This window comes from Quercus lobata, chromosome 5 (genome assembly GCF_001633185.2).
Source record: "Quercus lobata isolate SW786 chromosome 5, ValleyOak3.0 Primary Assembly, whole genome shotgun sequence".
In the NCBI taxonomy this organism is placed as follows: Eukaryota; Viridiplantae; Streptophyta; class Magnoliopsida; order Fagales; family Fagaceae; genus Quercus; species Quercus lobata.
In genome coordinates, this window is record NC_044908.1 from 35333593 (window position 1) to 35348071 (window position 14479).

The 14479-nt window shown below is 39.9% G+C and overlaps 1 protein-coding gene across 1 annotated transcript; it reads right to left on the reverse strand.

Moving 5' to 3' along the window:
- Positions 1 to 12798: 12798 nt before the first annotated feature.
- On the reverse strand, positions 12799 to 13845 carry LOC115990403. Its single transcript, XM_031114239.1, has 2 exons — positions 13408 to 13845; positions 12799 to 13308 (listed from the first exon to the last, which is right to left on the reverse strand). Exons 1-2 carry the CDS (start codon positions 13843 to 13845, stop codon positions 12799 to 12801), a joined length of 948 nt encoding a protein of 315 aa, XP_030970099.1.
- Between the last annotated feature and the right edge of the window lie 634 nt (positions 13846 to 14479).

Here is a 14479-nt window from a genome sequence, read left to right on the forward strand (position 1 = left end):
GTGGGTTTGTGCCGGTGGTGGCTAGTCGGTGTTGTTGCGGCAATGGTTGTTGGTGGCTGTTGTTGCGACAATGGTGGATGTGCCGTTGTTGTTGTTGATGTTGTTGATGGTAATGAGAGAGAGGAGATAATATATTATTTTAACGTGTAGTAAATATTATTTTAATGTATAGAATTGAATGATAGAACATCTGATAAATGAGATATTATAAAATGATATGATAAAATAATAAAGTAGGCTTTTGGTGTGTCAAAATGGCATTTTTTTTGCAACATCTGCTACAGATGCTCTTCTTTGTTGTTGTACTTTTCTATGCTCCAATGCCCTTTCATTTTATCTCAAAGCTTAATATGTGATGTGTCCAACTAGTTTTGGTGTAGCTGTCCAACACAAACGGGAACCCAACCCACCCGAAGGACTTGCCCCGACCCAAGCCGAAATCGAACTGGCCTTCAAAACCCAATTCCAGCTGATTAAGTCTCGGTTTATCTCCTTCAAAATCTTATCAAATCGACCCAACCAATTACCAAAACAAGCTCTAGCTAAATCTCGCTAGATCCTACAAAATCTCAGTCAAATTAGGTGAAAACTTGCTCAAATCTGACTTGATCCGTTGGTGTTGGTGATCAACGGTAGGTCTCTTCGCCTGCCACCTAGTGTGGGTGAGTAGGGTTCAGGTTGAGTCTAAAACCTAACCGACCCGACCTATGGACACTCCTAAGTTTTGGAATGTAATGTACAATAAAATTGTGAATCCACGGCTAACAGCTTCTTATGTGTTAAGCATTAAGATTAATTTCTTCTACAACATTGAATCATTTTCATTTTGAGAGTTTGTCTCCAAACTCAACAAGTAAAATCATTTCCATTCAAACCAAAACATTTTACATGATAATATTTTCAAAGTTTGGTTTGACATAAAATTTTTAATTGAAATGAAACACTAAACCTGATGCCTCCTAGCCACCATCGATGGCTCCAGCCACCAACTTGACTACCTAGTCCACCATTTCAACTGCCCAATCCTCCAAATTAGTGACCTTTACCAATAGATGGGGGGAGAGCCATTATATATGTTTTGTAAAATATCTTACCAAATTTTTATTGGTTACTAATTTTTACAAATGGAAAATATTTCAAGTTGATCGTGTTCTACAATGAAACGAACACAGTAAAATACTGAAAATATTTTCAAAACATTTTATAACGAAACAAACGAAGCATGACTTTATTATTTGGCAATTAAAATATATATTTTATAAAATAAATAAACAAGCAAACAAACAAATATAGTAACTAGTAAGACATATGGTAGGACACATAATTATTGGTAAGCAAGAACCTACTCAACCTCAACCAACCCGATTCAACCTAAAAATTTATATATAAATCAAAATCTATTATATTAAAAATGTAATATAATCATAATTTTTTTTAGTTTTAGATAGCTCTAATAATAAAATAAAATTTTTTTTAAATGTTTCCAAATAGAGTTATAGAAAACAAATTTAGAAAATATAATGACAGTTGTAGGGATAAGGAGCCCAAGAACATAAGCTAGGCCTTGGGCCTTGTCCGAGGACACTTTGCGGTCTAAGGACAAATAAACAGTAATGAGTATGTAAAACTCAGGACCCTATAAGTGAGCTACTAGTGAGAATGCTGGGGAAGGTAAGCCGAGGAGGAGTATCTCCTCGGCTAAGCAAAACAAAGGTCAAAAAGAGTGTCCTGTCATCCAGGGTGACCTTCCGAGAAATTCTAGTGATAATGATATACGTTATGAACATACAGGAAAACTGGGAGGTGGGAAATATCTAAGGAAAAGTTGTTACCACCGCATTGAATACTCTACAGCTAACTCTTTGGCCGCATTAATGAGGAAGCGATACCTGAACAGTAGTTTTCAGCTTTACAGCTGCTCTCCAAAGACTTTAAGAAGGTGCTGATGTGACAGGGATCAACACCAACAATCTAATCTACATGTGGAAGGCAGAGATGAAGGCAAATGAATGGTATAAAATAGGAAGAAGGTAATAAGAGTGGGAAATGCAGAAAATGAGAGAGAAAACACTGTAGCAACCAAGAATTGAACTTATAATCAAACTTGAGAAGAAATATATAAAAACTAATCTCCTCGAATTGTGCCAAGGATGATTTCATTTAGTTTAAACTAGTCTATCTTCATTTTCTTGTCATTTGAATCCACTTTAATTGTTGACTGACTCATTAAAACCCAATTTTCCAACTCACTCTCTACAAATTCATTGTATTGGGCTCTTTAAGCTTAAGTTTATCCATCCTTTGGGCTTGGGAGCCTAATTCAAAGGAGCCCATGTTAGTAAACGGGGAAACGGGGAAGTTAGTTTTGTTCATAATAGCCTAGGGGGTTGTGACGAGGATGAAAGCCTCCTCGGCTAACCAAGGCTGAGGTCCATAGTGGTGGTCTGCCGTCCAGGAAAACGACCCAGAAACACTCTATTGATACGGATAAGCACTATGTGAACACAAGACTGGGAGGTGTCCTAAAATATCTAAGGGGAAAGTTGTTGCTACCACATTGAATGCTCTGCAGCTAACTTTCTAACTACATTAATGTGGAGAAAATCCTCGAACAGTGTTGCATTGGCTACCCCAATGCACAAAGGAACTGAGAGGGTGTCCGATGAGACAAGCACTCAAGTGGTGGCTTGGATGATCAACAAGTGAAGGGCTAAGATTGTCTAAGGAGAACTATACAATAGAAGAAACCTTCCATCAAGTAAGAGGGGGGAAGAAAAGAGGAAAACACTATAGCAATCAGGAACCAATTTTGTGAACAAATTTGTAAGAAAGATATAAGAATTGACTTCCTTGGACTTTGCCAAGAACAATTTTCCTTGGATCTATTCAATCTACTTTCCTGTTCTTATCAATTGAGTTCACTTTATTTGTTGTCTAGCTCATTTGAACCCAGTTTTCTAACCCACTCTCTACAAATTTATTGTTTTGGGCTTTTTGGGCCTAAGTCTATCCATCGTCTGGGCTAGGGACTCAAATCTGGTTCTTACAACTATTATACACATATTTTTTGAATTAAAATAGTTAGTTGAACATAATTTTAGTTTTGAAATTGTGTATTTAACTTACGATTTCAATTTAAAAAATAAGTGTGTAATAACGTGTGTATAATAAGTGTGTGTAACATTTTTTATTATTAAAAAAAAAAAAAAAAGTAGAACTATAAAGTGGCATAGAATTGTAGAGGGGTATTTATCACGTGGGAGGGTAGACTTTGGCAAAAATGAACTTTCTTGACAATCATTTATTTTGTAATGTCATTACACACTTTTTTATTCACAAACATACCTTTTGTTTTTAGGTAAAAGGTTGGGAATTTGGAGGGTAAATTTGGCTGATGTGTAGGGGGTGCAATCTTTGCTCTTGTGGGGCCTAGGTCTTAAATAAATTGAAGTGTATTGCATTTTTCACCTATTGTTAGAAGGTTTTTAAAAATATTTAGGGGGGCCATGGCCCCCCTACACATAATGTGGCTCTGCCCTTGTGAATGTAGAACATCCCCTCCTAATCCGTCAATTCATGTTTTAACAAGACATTCACAATCCATTATTGAGCAGAAACATTGTTTAAATCAGAAGTATGAACAACTAGAGAAGATCCATGCCAAACAGAGAATCCTAATTTGGAAAATAATGGAGTTAGGTTTTTATTTTATTTTATTTTATAAAAGGGATATAGTGTTAGGTTGTTGTTGTTGTTGTAATATATTACAAGGATTAATGTGAGTTCAAGTATCATCATATACCCTTGGCGTGATGGTCATTCCAAATATGTTCTTGTCAGGGCTGGCCCTAAACATTTTAGGGCCTAAGGCGAGAACTAAAATGGGGTATTTTTTATACTTATGTATTAATTAAATTAATATTTATTTAATATTTTTATATTATAATATATTTCATTTAAAATATATTTTTCTTGCATTTTGAGATGAAAATTGACTAATTAAATTTTTGTATTCAACTTCTTCTAACATCTCCTTTTCAATCGATAATATAACTAATTCACTTAATCTTTCTTGGAACATTGTCAATCTTAGATATGATTTTATTAATTTTAATTTAGTTGATAATATTCAAGTGTAATGAATAGTAGAAAAATGTCTAGTGTCATCACCTCTAGGAAAAATTATATCATTGTCTCTAATTGGACCTCTTTCTACTAATAAATCTCTTAATTTTGTGTCAATATTTTTCCAACTACCTGGATCATAAATATTTGAAGGAATATAATTCAACATGTCATTATTATTTTCATTTTCTTCTAGTTGAACATCATTATGGTGAACTTTTTCATTTGTGACATTTTCATTATTATTTTCATTTTCTTCTAAATTCTTTTGAAGTTCATTATCAAGATTTATTGTATTGCAAAATTGAATGTCATTGTTATCTTGCAATTGTATCATTTCATTATCTTCTAACTCTTTTTGGTGAATTTCTTGCTCATTTGTGATATTTTCATCTAAATTTTGTGTTATATTTTGTTTATTACTAATAACAAATTTATCCATTGATACTTTTTTAGACTTGATTAATTTTTCTTCTTTTTTTCTTTTTTTAAGTTTTTCATATCCAGGTGCATATTTTCTAGTAGACATTTCTAATCAAACAATATATTTATAAAGACTAAAATAAAAAATAGCTTTCAAGTTTATGGCAAATGAGAAATAGAACTTGATTTATATAAAAAGTATTGTTGTAGTTTCACCGAACAATAACAAGTTTTTAGCAATCTCAACCTGCATAAATAAAGACTTATTTATTATATTACCAATAACTAATATATATATATATATATATATAAACACGAGAGAGAGAGAGAGAGAGAGAGAGAGAGAGAGAGAGATTTTTATCCAATTTGAGCGGGATAACTCCCACTTAACTCTGCCTCCTATATAAGGCACCTGGTGGGTTTACTTTTTTCTTTACTTCACAAATTTGCAAACTCTTAAGACCTCTCAAACTCTCACGCTCTCAAGTCTTCCCAAATTTCCAACTCTCAAGAAGCTCTTGAAGTGTCACCTGTTTTCATTTTCGTAAGTCTCTAAGTCCTTAAGTTCTTTTCTTCTCAGCCAACCTCCTCAGCCTTTTAATCTTCTGTTCCTTTTCAAAAACATTTCCCTTACTTTCCCTTAATTTTCTTAGATGTGTAGATTCAAGCACCTCGTAGATTCTCCCGCATGTATGGAGGGCTTTAGGGCCAAATATCACATTCCACAGGGGGTTGGCCTATGGTATTGTGCTCCAGACCAAGTGGTTACAAATAGAAACGAAAGGGAGGTTGTCATTCCTATGATTGCCTTCATCGAAGAAGGAATGACGCTTCCCATGGGTAGGGTGACTCGAGACTACCTAATCAACAAAAGGTTATGTCCCCACTAGTGCGCTTCCAACCTATTTAGAGTTTTAGGTAGCGTCGATGCTCTCAACGAGCAGATGAGTTTGAGACTCACCTGGCACAATGTTGTCCATATGTAAGAATGACATTCACTTGCTGACTCGGGGTATTACCTTAAGTCCAAGGGAATGTCACGACAATCTTCATTGCCTAACTCGGGAGGAAGAGCCAGGTGGGGTATCCTAGGGTTAGGTCCCTTGGCACGAAATTTAGTTCTTTTGGCTTTGCCTCGCTTTCCTTTAATATTTCATTTTCCTTTGATGATGGGTTTTATTGCTCTGACCATGATTTGCTCTTCAGTTGTTTTTGCAGATAAAAGGCGTGTAGCGCCCCACCTCAGTTTGGTTAACGTCGCAGACCTCAACAAAGTCTTAAGGTCCGAGGTATTCGTGAGTAAGGACAAGAAGTTGAGGGCAATCCACCTCATTTTGAACTTTGAACTAATCTTGAACAACTTCCAGGAAGTGGGCCACGTAATAAGGGCAGGCGACCTTAAGCTTTGCAGGATAGACGTTTTTGTACCTAGGTTCCTTACTCGAGAGGACATCGCACCCGTTGAGCTACCTCCTACTCTTGCCCTCCTTGAAGCAACGGCTCAGAGGGAAGAAACTACTTCCTCACGCCTTTCACTTGAGGAGAAAATAAACCAATTCAAACTTGAGGAAGAAGGAGAGGTGCAGGCGGATCCTGTTGAGATCTCGTACACTGAGGGTGAGCTCGACAGAACTTCAGGTGTTTGCACCTTAGGCCTCATATTTGCACAAATAGATGACAGCTTTGAGGAGGAAGAAGAAGAGATGTCACTCAATCTAAGGAAAAGTTTAAAAGACCTTCTCGCAGGGAGGACTAAAGGGTCGTCCTCCAAGGAGGTCCCAAAGTCCCAGCCCCCTTCTTCTCTTCCCCCTCTTCCCCCTCCTGTCGTTGGCCTACTAGCCATACCCAATTTGAAGAAGAAAAGGAAGGAACGGGAATTGGAGGAGGGTGAGGTGGTCCGCCAAGAAACCAAGAAGCAGAAAATGGCCTAAAATAAAGGGCGGGCCACCTCAGTGGAGAACAGGGAGTACCCCGGTGTGGCTGAGGTGTGCCAACAGCACCACACCTGGGCTCCTCGACTGAAGTTGGACGGAGCTGCCATCCCATGGAACTCCTCCATCAGGGAGTTTCAGAAGGGGCACTCCACTTACATAGCTAAGGTCTTGGAGCAGTCCCTCCTCCTGCTAAAAGACATGGCTACTCTAAGGCACATGAGGCAGCCAGACCTCTTCATGTCCTTGAAAGGGACCTGGCCATGGTAGTTCTCTGTCATACCTTTTAGTTTAAATGCTAAGTTACCCTTCATGTTTGTTTTATTATGACTATTTCATTATGCATATATATATATATATATATATATATATTTCTTTAACATGGTATTCCCTTGTTATTTGTGCACAGGCTATCCAGGAAGTTTTTGTACCCAAGGAGTGGGTTAAGGATGCTCGGAATGATGCTCGGGTTAAGGCCAACCTCCATGCCAAGGCCAACAAGGCTTTGGGCGCGTCTGAGCAGAAAAATAAAGAGCTCAATAGTAAGCTGGTTGCTGAGGAGAGGGCGCGTCTGAGCGCTGAGGCTGGCTTGAAGAATGCCCAAGACAAGGTCGAGGACCAGTGAAAAAGGTTGTACCATACAGAGATAGAGCTGGCTACTGGAAGGCAGCAGGTCCTGGAGCTGAATGCCGACCTGGAGATAGACAAAGCAGCCACTCGCATGGTCGAGGAAGTTGTGGAGACCTTAAAGCAAGCATCCTACAAGCTGGGGGTGCGGGAGACCGAGGTTCGACTGGCGGATGAACTGGTTGAGGTCTTCAGGGACTATTGTAAGGAAGTGTGGCTGGAGGCCCTCAACCTTGTAGGAGTCACCACTACCTCGATGTGGAGGGAGGCTAGGAACGTCTACTACCTTCCTGGCATTCACAAGGTTCCAGCCGACCTCCCACATACCCCTTCTTATGCACCACTTTCAATAGAGTAGCCCTCTACCACCGAGACCTCTCTTCCCCCTCCCGAGGTCCCAAAGGAGCCTAGCTAAGTTGGTGACCAAGGCTAGGGGGCTGAGAAGGCCAAGGACGAGGGGAAGGGAAAGGAAGTCCAGGCTTCGCCAGAGGCCAAGGACACTATTAAGGCCGAGGATGCTGCTGAGGCTAAGGATGCTGCCAAGGCCAAGGACGCTGCCAAGGCAAAGGATTTTGCCAAGGCCAAGGATGCAGCTGTCAAGGAAAAGGAGGCCGAGGACAAATCCAAGGATGCTGCCAAGGCCAAAGATGCTCCTGCCTCCAAGCCCAGCAATAAAGAAGACCCTTCTCTTAGCTCCTGATTTTGTTTTATTTTATTTTCCCTTTGTAGTTCTTCTTTCGTACTGGCAGTTTACCATTGTCTATAATGTATTTTTCCTTTATTTAATGAAAAGACTTCAAATTTATTTTCTAAATCTTTACTTTTCTTGCAATACTTATTTCTAACTTTTGATGTATCCAAAGGTGAACACCCACACTTTGACCAAAGCTAGAAGTAATAACTAACCATCAACTTAAATAAACTAAACATGTGTGCATGGTGAGAAAAATGACTAAATCCCAAGAGACAAATGAAATGCTTAACAGGGAAAGAGGGTGTCCGAGGCTTTTCCCTTTAAGTGTATCTTATTAATGTATCCTTAGAATCCTTCAATCAAAACCTAGGGTGGACTTTCCAAGTGTTAACTTCTCCAAGGTACATGATACGTCTAAAGTTCTATTCAACACTTAATTGGATAATAGAAAGTATTAATTTACCCAAAGTATGTGGTCTGAGAAATCCCACATAATTAAGGTTCTGTTTAACATTTAGAAAAATATCATGAAGTATTAATTTACCCAAAGTATGTGGTCTGAAAGACCAGGCATAACTAAGGTTCTGTTTAATACTTAGAAATATGTCATTAAGTATTAATTTATCTAAAGTATGTGATCCGAGAGACCAGACATAGTTAAGGTTTTGTTTAATACTCGGATAGGTAACTTAAAATATCAATTTACCAAAGGTATGTGGTCCGAGGAGCCAAGCATGACTAAGGTTCTGTTTGATACTTAGAAAAATAGCTTAAAATATCTATTTACCCAAGGTATGTGGTTTGAGGAGATAAGCACGGCCAATGTTATGTTTGATATTTAGGAAAATAGCTTAAAATATCAATTTACTCAAGGTATGTGGTCTGAAAAGCCAAGCATGACCAATGTTCTGTTTAATACTTAGGAAAATAACTGGAAGTATTAATTTACCCAAAACATGTGGTCGAGGAGCTAGGCATAGTTAAGGTTCTGTTTAATACTTAGATAGGTAACTTAAAATATCAATTTACCCAAGGTATGTGTTCCGAGGAGCTAGGCATGACCAATGTTTGGTTTAATACTTAGAAAAATAACTTAAAATATCAATTTACCCAAGGTATGTGGTCCAAGGAGTCAGGCATGACCAAGGTTCTGTTCGATATTCAAACAAATATTAGAACACGTGACACATAATGTAATAGACCAAAATAGGGTAAAGAAAGCTTTCATTAATAATAATACCTTCTTAAGTTCTTTACATTCTAGGGGTGTTGTATAACATTTTCATTTTGATCTTCAAGATAATATGCACCTATTCCAGTCACTGAAGTGATGCAATATGACCCTTCCCAGTTAGGCCCTAACTTTCCCTAGATTGGGTTCTTGGCAGTACCTAAAATCTTTCTTAACACCAAGTCTCTAGGCGTTAGTGGCCTTGACTTTACATTTGAGTCGTACCCCTGCTTGAGCTTGTGTTGATAGTACGCCAGTTGAACCATAGCATTTTCTCTTCGCTCTTCAATTAAATCTAAAATCTTCTACAATAGCCCATCATTGCTGCTCGAAGTAAAAGAGCTTGTTCTCAGTGTTGGAAATCCTATCTCTAGAGGAATCACAGTCACGGCCCCATAAGTCATTGAAAAGGAAGTCTTCCCTGTGGACCTACGAGGTGTAGTTCGTTATGTCCAAAGGACGTGTGGCAACTTCTCCACCCATTTTCTCTTTGCGTCGTTTAGCCTTTTTTTGAGCCCATTCACTATGACCTTATTAACAGCCTCAGCCTGTCCATTCCCCTATAGGTATGCCAGGTTGGAATATCTATTTGTTATGCCCAGGTCATAGCAATACTTCCTGAAAGTTTTGCTATCAAACTAAAGATCATTGTCCGAAATGAGTGTACAAGGGATTCCAAACCGTGTGATGATATTTTTCCAGATAAATCTCTTAGCATCCATGTCTCTGATATTTGCTAGTGGTTCAGCTTTCACCCATTTGGTGAAGTAATCCATGCCGACTAATAGCCATCTCTTATTCCCTGCTACCTTAGGGAAGGGACCTACAATATCCATGCCCCATTAGGCAAAAGGCCAAGGGCTGGATAGAGGATTAAGGAAACCTCTTGGTTGGAGAATGTTTGGGGCAAATCTTTGACATTGGTTGCATTTCTTTACATATTCTTGTGCTTCCCTCTGCATATTTGACCACTAATATCCCTAAGTGAGGGCCTTGTAAGACAAAGATCTGCCTCCTATGTGGCTTCCACAAATCCCTTCGTGTAACTCTTCTAGGAGAAGTTCAATTGCTTCAGGGTGTATGCATAGCAGATATGGTCGAGAAAAAGAGCACTTGTACAATTTTTGGTCCTCGGACAGCAAAAACCTGCCTCTCTTTGTACCTTATCGACCTCGGACTTACTCTTGGGCAAGATGTCTTCCTTAAAGAACAGCACAATAGAATCCATCCAGCTAGGACCCACCCTAATCTGATGAATATGAACCACGTTTCTTCCTACTTCAGTAGGTTTACACAAGTCTTCCATAAGGATCACCTGAGGTAAACTTTGTGTCGAGGAGGTTGCGAGAGTGGCAAGAGAGTCAACATTTGTATTTCGGCTTCTAGGGATTTGTAATAAATTAAAATACTAAAATCCTAACTGTAAGTGTTTAACTTGGTTCAAATATTCCTGCATTCTGAGATCTTTGGCCTTCAACTCTTCCCCTACCTAACCTACAATCAATCTCGAATCTGAAAACATCTCCACTGCCTTTCCACCCATTCTCTGAACCATAATCATCCCTACTAATAGAGCCTCATACTTGGCCTCATTATTGGTAGCCAAGAAGCCCAACCTTAAGGATTTTTCAATAATGATCTTCTTAGGAGAAATTATAACCAGCCCCACTACGGATCCTCTTTGATTCGCTGCACCATCAACGTGTACTCTCTAGGGTAAAGGCTTTTGCAGGAAGACCATGCCAACTGATTTTCCATCCATGTTCTGCTTCTCAACCTCTTCTTCAAATGGGGTTTCAGCAAACTCGGCCACTAGATCAACGAGGACCTGGCCCTTGGTAGAGGTACGGGGTATGTATTTGATATCAAAAACCCCTAGGATGGTACCCCACTTGGCAACCCTTCCAATGTAATCAGCATTTCGAAGAAGTAATTTAAGTGACAGTTAAGTTAAGACAACAATTGTATGGGATTGAAAATAGTGGGAGAGCTTATGTGTAACATGCACCATTGCCAAAATGGCCTTCTCCAGTGGTAGGTAACGCACTTTGACCTTATGCAATGATTTGCTCACATAGTAAACTGGCCTCTGCACACCACCATCAACCTGTACTAGCACCAAGCTCACCGCATAGGAAGCCACCGCGATGTAAGCAAACAAAACCTCATCCACCTCAGGTTTGGACATAATGGGCAGCTGAGATAAGTATTCATTCAACTACTCGAAGGCTAGGACACACTCCTCGGTCCATTCAAATCCCTTAAACTTGTTCAATAACTGGAAGAAATGCCAACACCTGTCTGCTGACTGAGAAATGAACTGGTTTAGGGCAGCAGTCATCCCTATCAATTTCTAGACCTTTTTGGAATTTTGAGGTGACTATAAATTGTTAATTGCTTTAATTTGGTCAGGGTTAATTGTTAATTGCTTTAATTTGGTCAGGGTTAACTTCAATTCCGTGGTATATAACCATGTACCCCAAGAACTTCCCTAATCCGACACCAAAAGAACACTTAAAAGCATTAAGTCACAGTTTGTGTCTCCTCAAGATCTTAAAGATGTTCCCAAGATCGTTAATATGCTTTGATTTCAACTTACTCTTAACCACCATGTCGTCTATATAAATCTCAATTTTTTTCCTAGTTACGGCTCAAACTTCCTGGTCATCATCCTCTGATGATAGACCCTGCATTCTTTAAACCAAAGAGTATCACCTTGTAGTGGTAATTCCCAATAGGAGTAATAAAAACTGTCTTCTCTTGATCATCCAAAGCCAAAGATATTTGGTGATACCCTTGAAAGGTGTCTAGAAAGCTCATCCGAGGATGGCCTACAGTGGCATCTACCAACTGATCTATCCGAGGTATTGGGAAATGATCCTTAGGACAAGTTTTATTCAGATTTGTGAAGTCTACACATACCCACCACTTTCCATTATTCTTCTTCACTACCATTATATTGGCCAACCACTTAGGGTAAAACACTTCCTTAATAGCCCTAGCCGGCTTAAACTTGTTCACTTCTTCCTTGACTGCATCAGAATGCTCTTTAGATGAACGCCGAGGTGGTTGCTTCCTAAGGAGGACAATTGGGTTGACATTTAGGTGATGACAAATGAATTCTGGATCCACCTAGGAGCTTCATAAGCATTCCATGCGAACACATCAATATTCTTCTTTAAAAATGCCAACAACTCTTCCTTCTCCCGAGGAGGCAACTGAGTTCCGACTTGAAAAAATTTCTCCAGATCACCATCTATAACAATTTCCTCCAACTTCTCACACTTTGCCTTTTCCGAAACTGCATCCGTGGATAGGACTGAGACCCTTAATTGCTATGAGCCCCCTTTAGCAGAGGCTGAGGACTCAGCTTCAGGCTGATGCATAATTGTAGCCACGAGGCACTGCCTAGCCATGGATTGACTCCCTACAAGCTTTTCAATATGGTTCCCCGATGGGTATTTCACCTTTAAGTGCAGAGTTAAAGAAACAGCCCCTAGGGCGTGGAGCTAGGGCCTTACCATAATGGCAGTGTAAGGGGAATAAGCATCCACCATAATGAAGTCTACTTCCATCACCTCTGAACCTGCTTGCACAGGAAATCTAATCTGACCCCTTGGGATGACAACTTTTCCACCAAAGCTTACCAAAAGTGAATCATAGGTTGTCAAATCCTCAGACTTCAAGTTCAGCCCTTTGTACAAGTCAGGGTACATAATTTCTGCACCACTGCCTTGGTCGACCAACACCCACTTCACATCTTACCCTCATATCTTGAGGGTGACCACTAAAGCATCATCGTGTGGCTGTATGGTTCCAATCTTGTCTTCGTTTGAAAAACTCAGCGTCGGTTGGATCTCCACTCTAACCCTCTTCGGCTTAGAATTAGAGTTTTCGACGGATAGTCGAGCTACAGACATCACCTTGGAGGGATGAGAACCAGTTCTCCCAAGTGTAGCAAAGATGACATTAATTGTGCCCAAAGGAGACCTTGAAGAAGCATTCCCTTGAGCCCTTGACCTTGCTTGGTCTCCTTGCCCATTGGGCCAATACAGAAACTGTTGTAACCTTCCATTTCTGACCAGTTGCTTCAAATGATTCCATAGAGTTTTACAGTCCTCGGTGGTATGCCCTTGCTCCTGATGGTACTGGCAATGAAGACTTTGGTTGTGCCTCATGGGGTCTCCTCCCATCTTGTTTGGCCATTTGAAGTATGACTCATCCTTGATTTTCTCAAAAACTTGATGTACTGGCTCTCGGAACACAGTGTTTACCACCTGAGGAGTCGTAGACCCATATTGCCTAGCAAAATCCTTTTGGGGCTTGTTATTATTATATCTGTCCTACTTGAAATCCCTCATGTCCCGAGGGATAACCTTATCCTTTCCCTTCCCTTGCTGCTGGTCTTCCTTAACCTGCTTGTATTCGTCAATACGATCCATAAGCCAATGCAAACTCCTTACCGGCTTTTTGGTCAAAGATTTTCTCAAATCATGCTTAGTAGGTAGGTTGACCCTAAAAGTCTTTATAGCCATGTCATCAAAGTCCCCATCGATCTCATTGAACATCTCCCAGTATCTGTCCAAATACGTTTTTAGGGTCTCCCCTTCTTGCATGGACATGGACAATAGGGAATCTAAGGGCTGAGGAACCTTACTACACGTAATAAAACAAGATCCAAACGCCTGGATGAGCTCCCTAAAGAAATCAATGGAACTTGCACCTAGGCCATCAAACCACCTCATCACCACAGGCCCTAAGCTGGACAGTAATACCTTACACATCAAGGCCTCATTCTTGGAGTGCACAACCATTCTCTAGTTGAAGTAGCTTACGTGCTCTACAGGGTCTGTTCGACCATTGTACATGGTGAACGTAGGCTGAGTGAAACGCCGATGAAGTTTCCCTCCCTCAATTCTACTTGTGAAAGGTGATTTGGAAATTTGGTTGAATGCTCTGCTCAACGCATCATTTCTCAAGCCTTTGGAAGATGAGTTCCTGTTTCTGCGATTATGATGGTAGTCCTCACCATACAAGAAAGACTCACTAGGAGGAATCCTTGATCTGGGTCTATAACTACCATCCTTCTCATTGTCAAAAGAGAAGTTAGAATTAGAGGGGGTTCACCTTCGCCGTTCGTGGCGTAACTTCCTCTTCAAGTGATCAATCTCCAGTTGTATGGCTTTGGTATTCTCCTTATGAGAAAGGTGGCCCTCGCTTCAAGACTAGCTCTTGCTAGTATGGGTGGTATGCACTCTAACCTCCCAGTCCCTTCTGGGCTCAAGATTAACAAAATGATCTTGACGTTGGGACCTCATAGATTCCTCCAGATTTAGACTTGAACCTACCATGGTTGGACGCAAAAATCACTATAGCACCAGAAATCCCCACAGACGACGCCAATTATAAGCACACAATTTAGCTCCCAGGCCCAAAGGAAGTATGAAC

What these genes read in the sequence shown, in the direction of transcription:
- LOC115990403 (XM_031114239.1), bottom strand. Translation starts at nt 13,845, where the DNA reads ATGGTTGTGCACTCCAAGAATGAGGCCTTGATGTGTAAGGTATTACTG. An exon ending in AAGGGAAGGGAAAGGATAAG is followed by an intron (nt 13,309 to 13,407) that starts GTTATCCCTCGG and finishes ACGACTCCTCAG; the next exon opens with GTGGTAAACACTGTGTTCCG.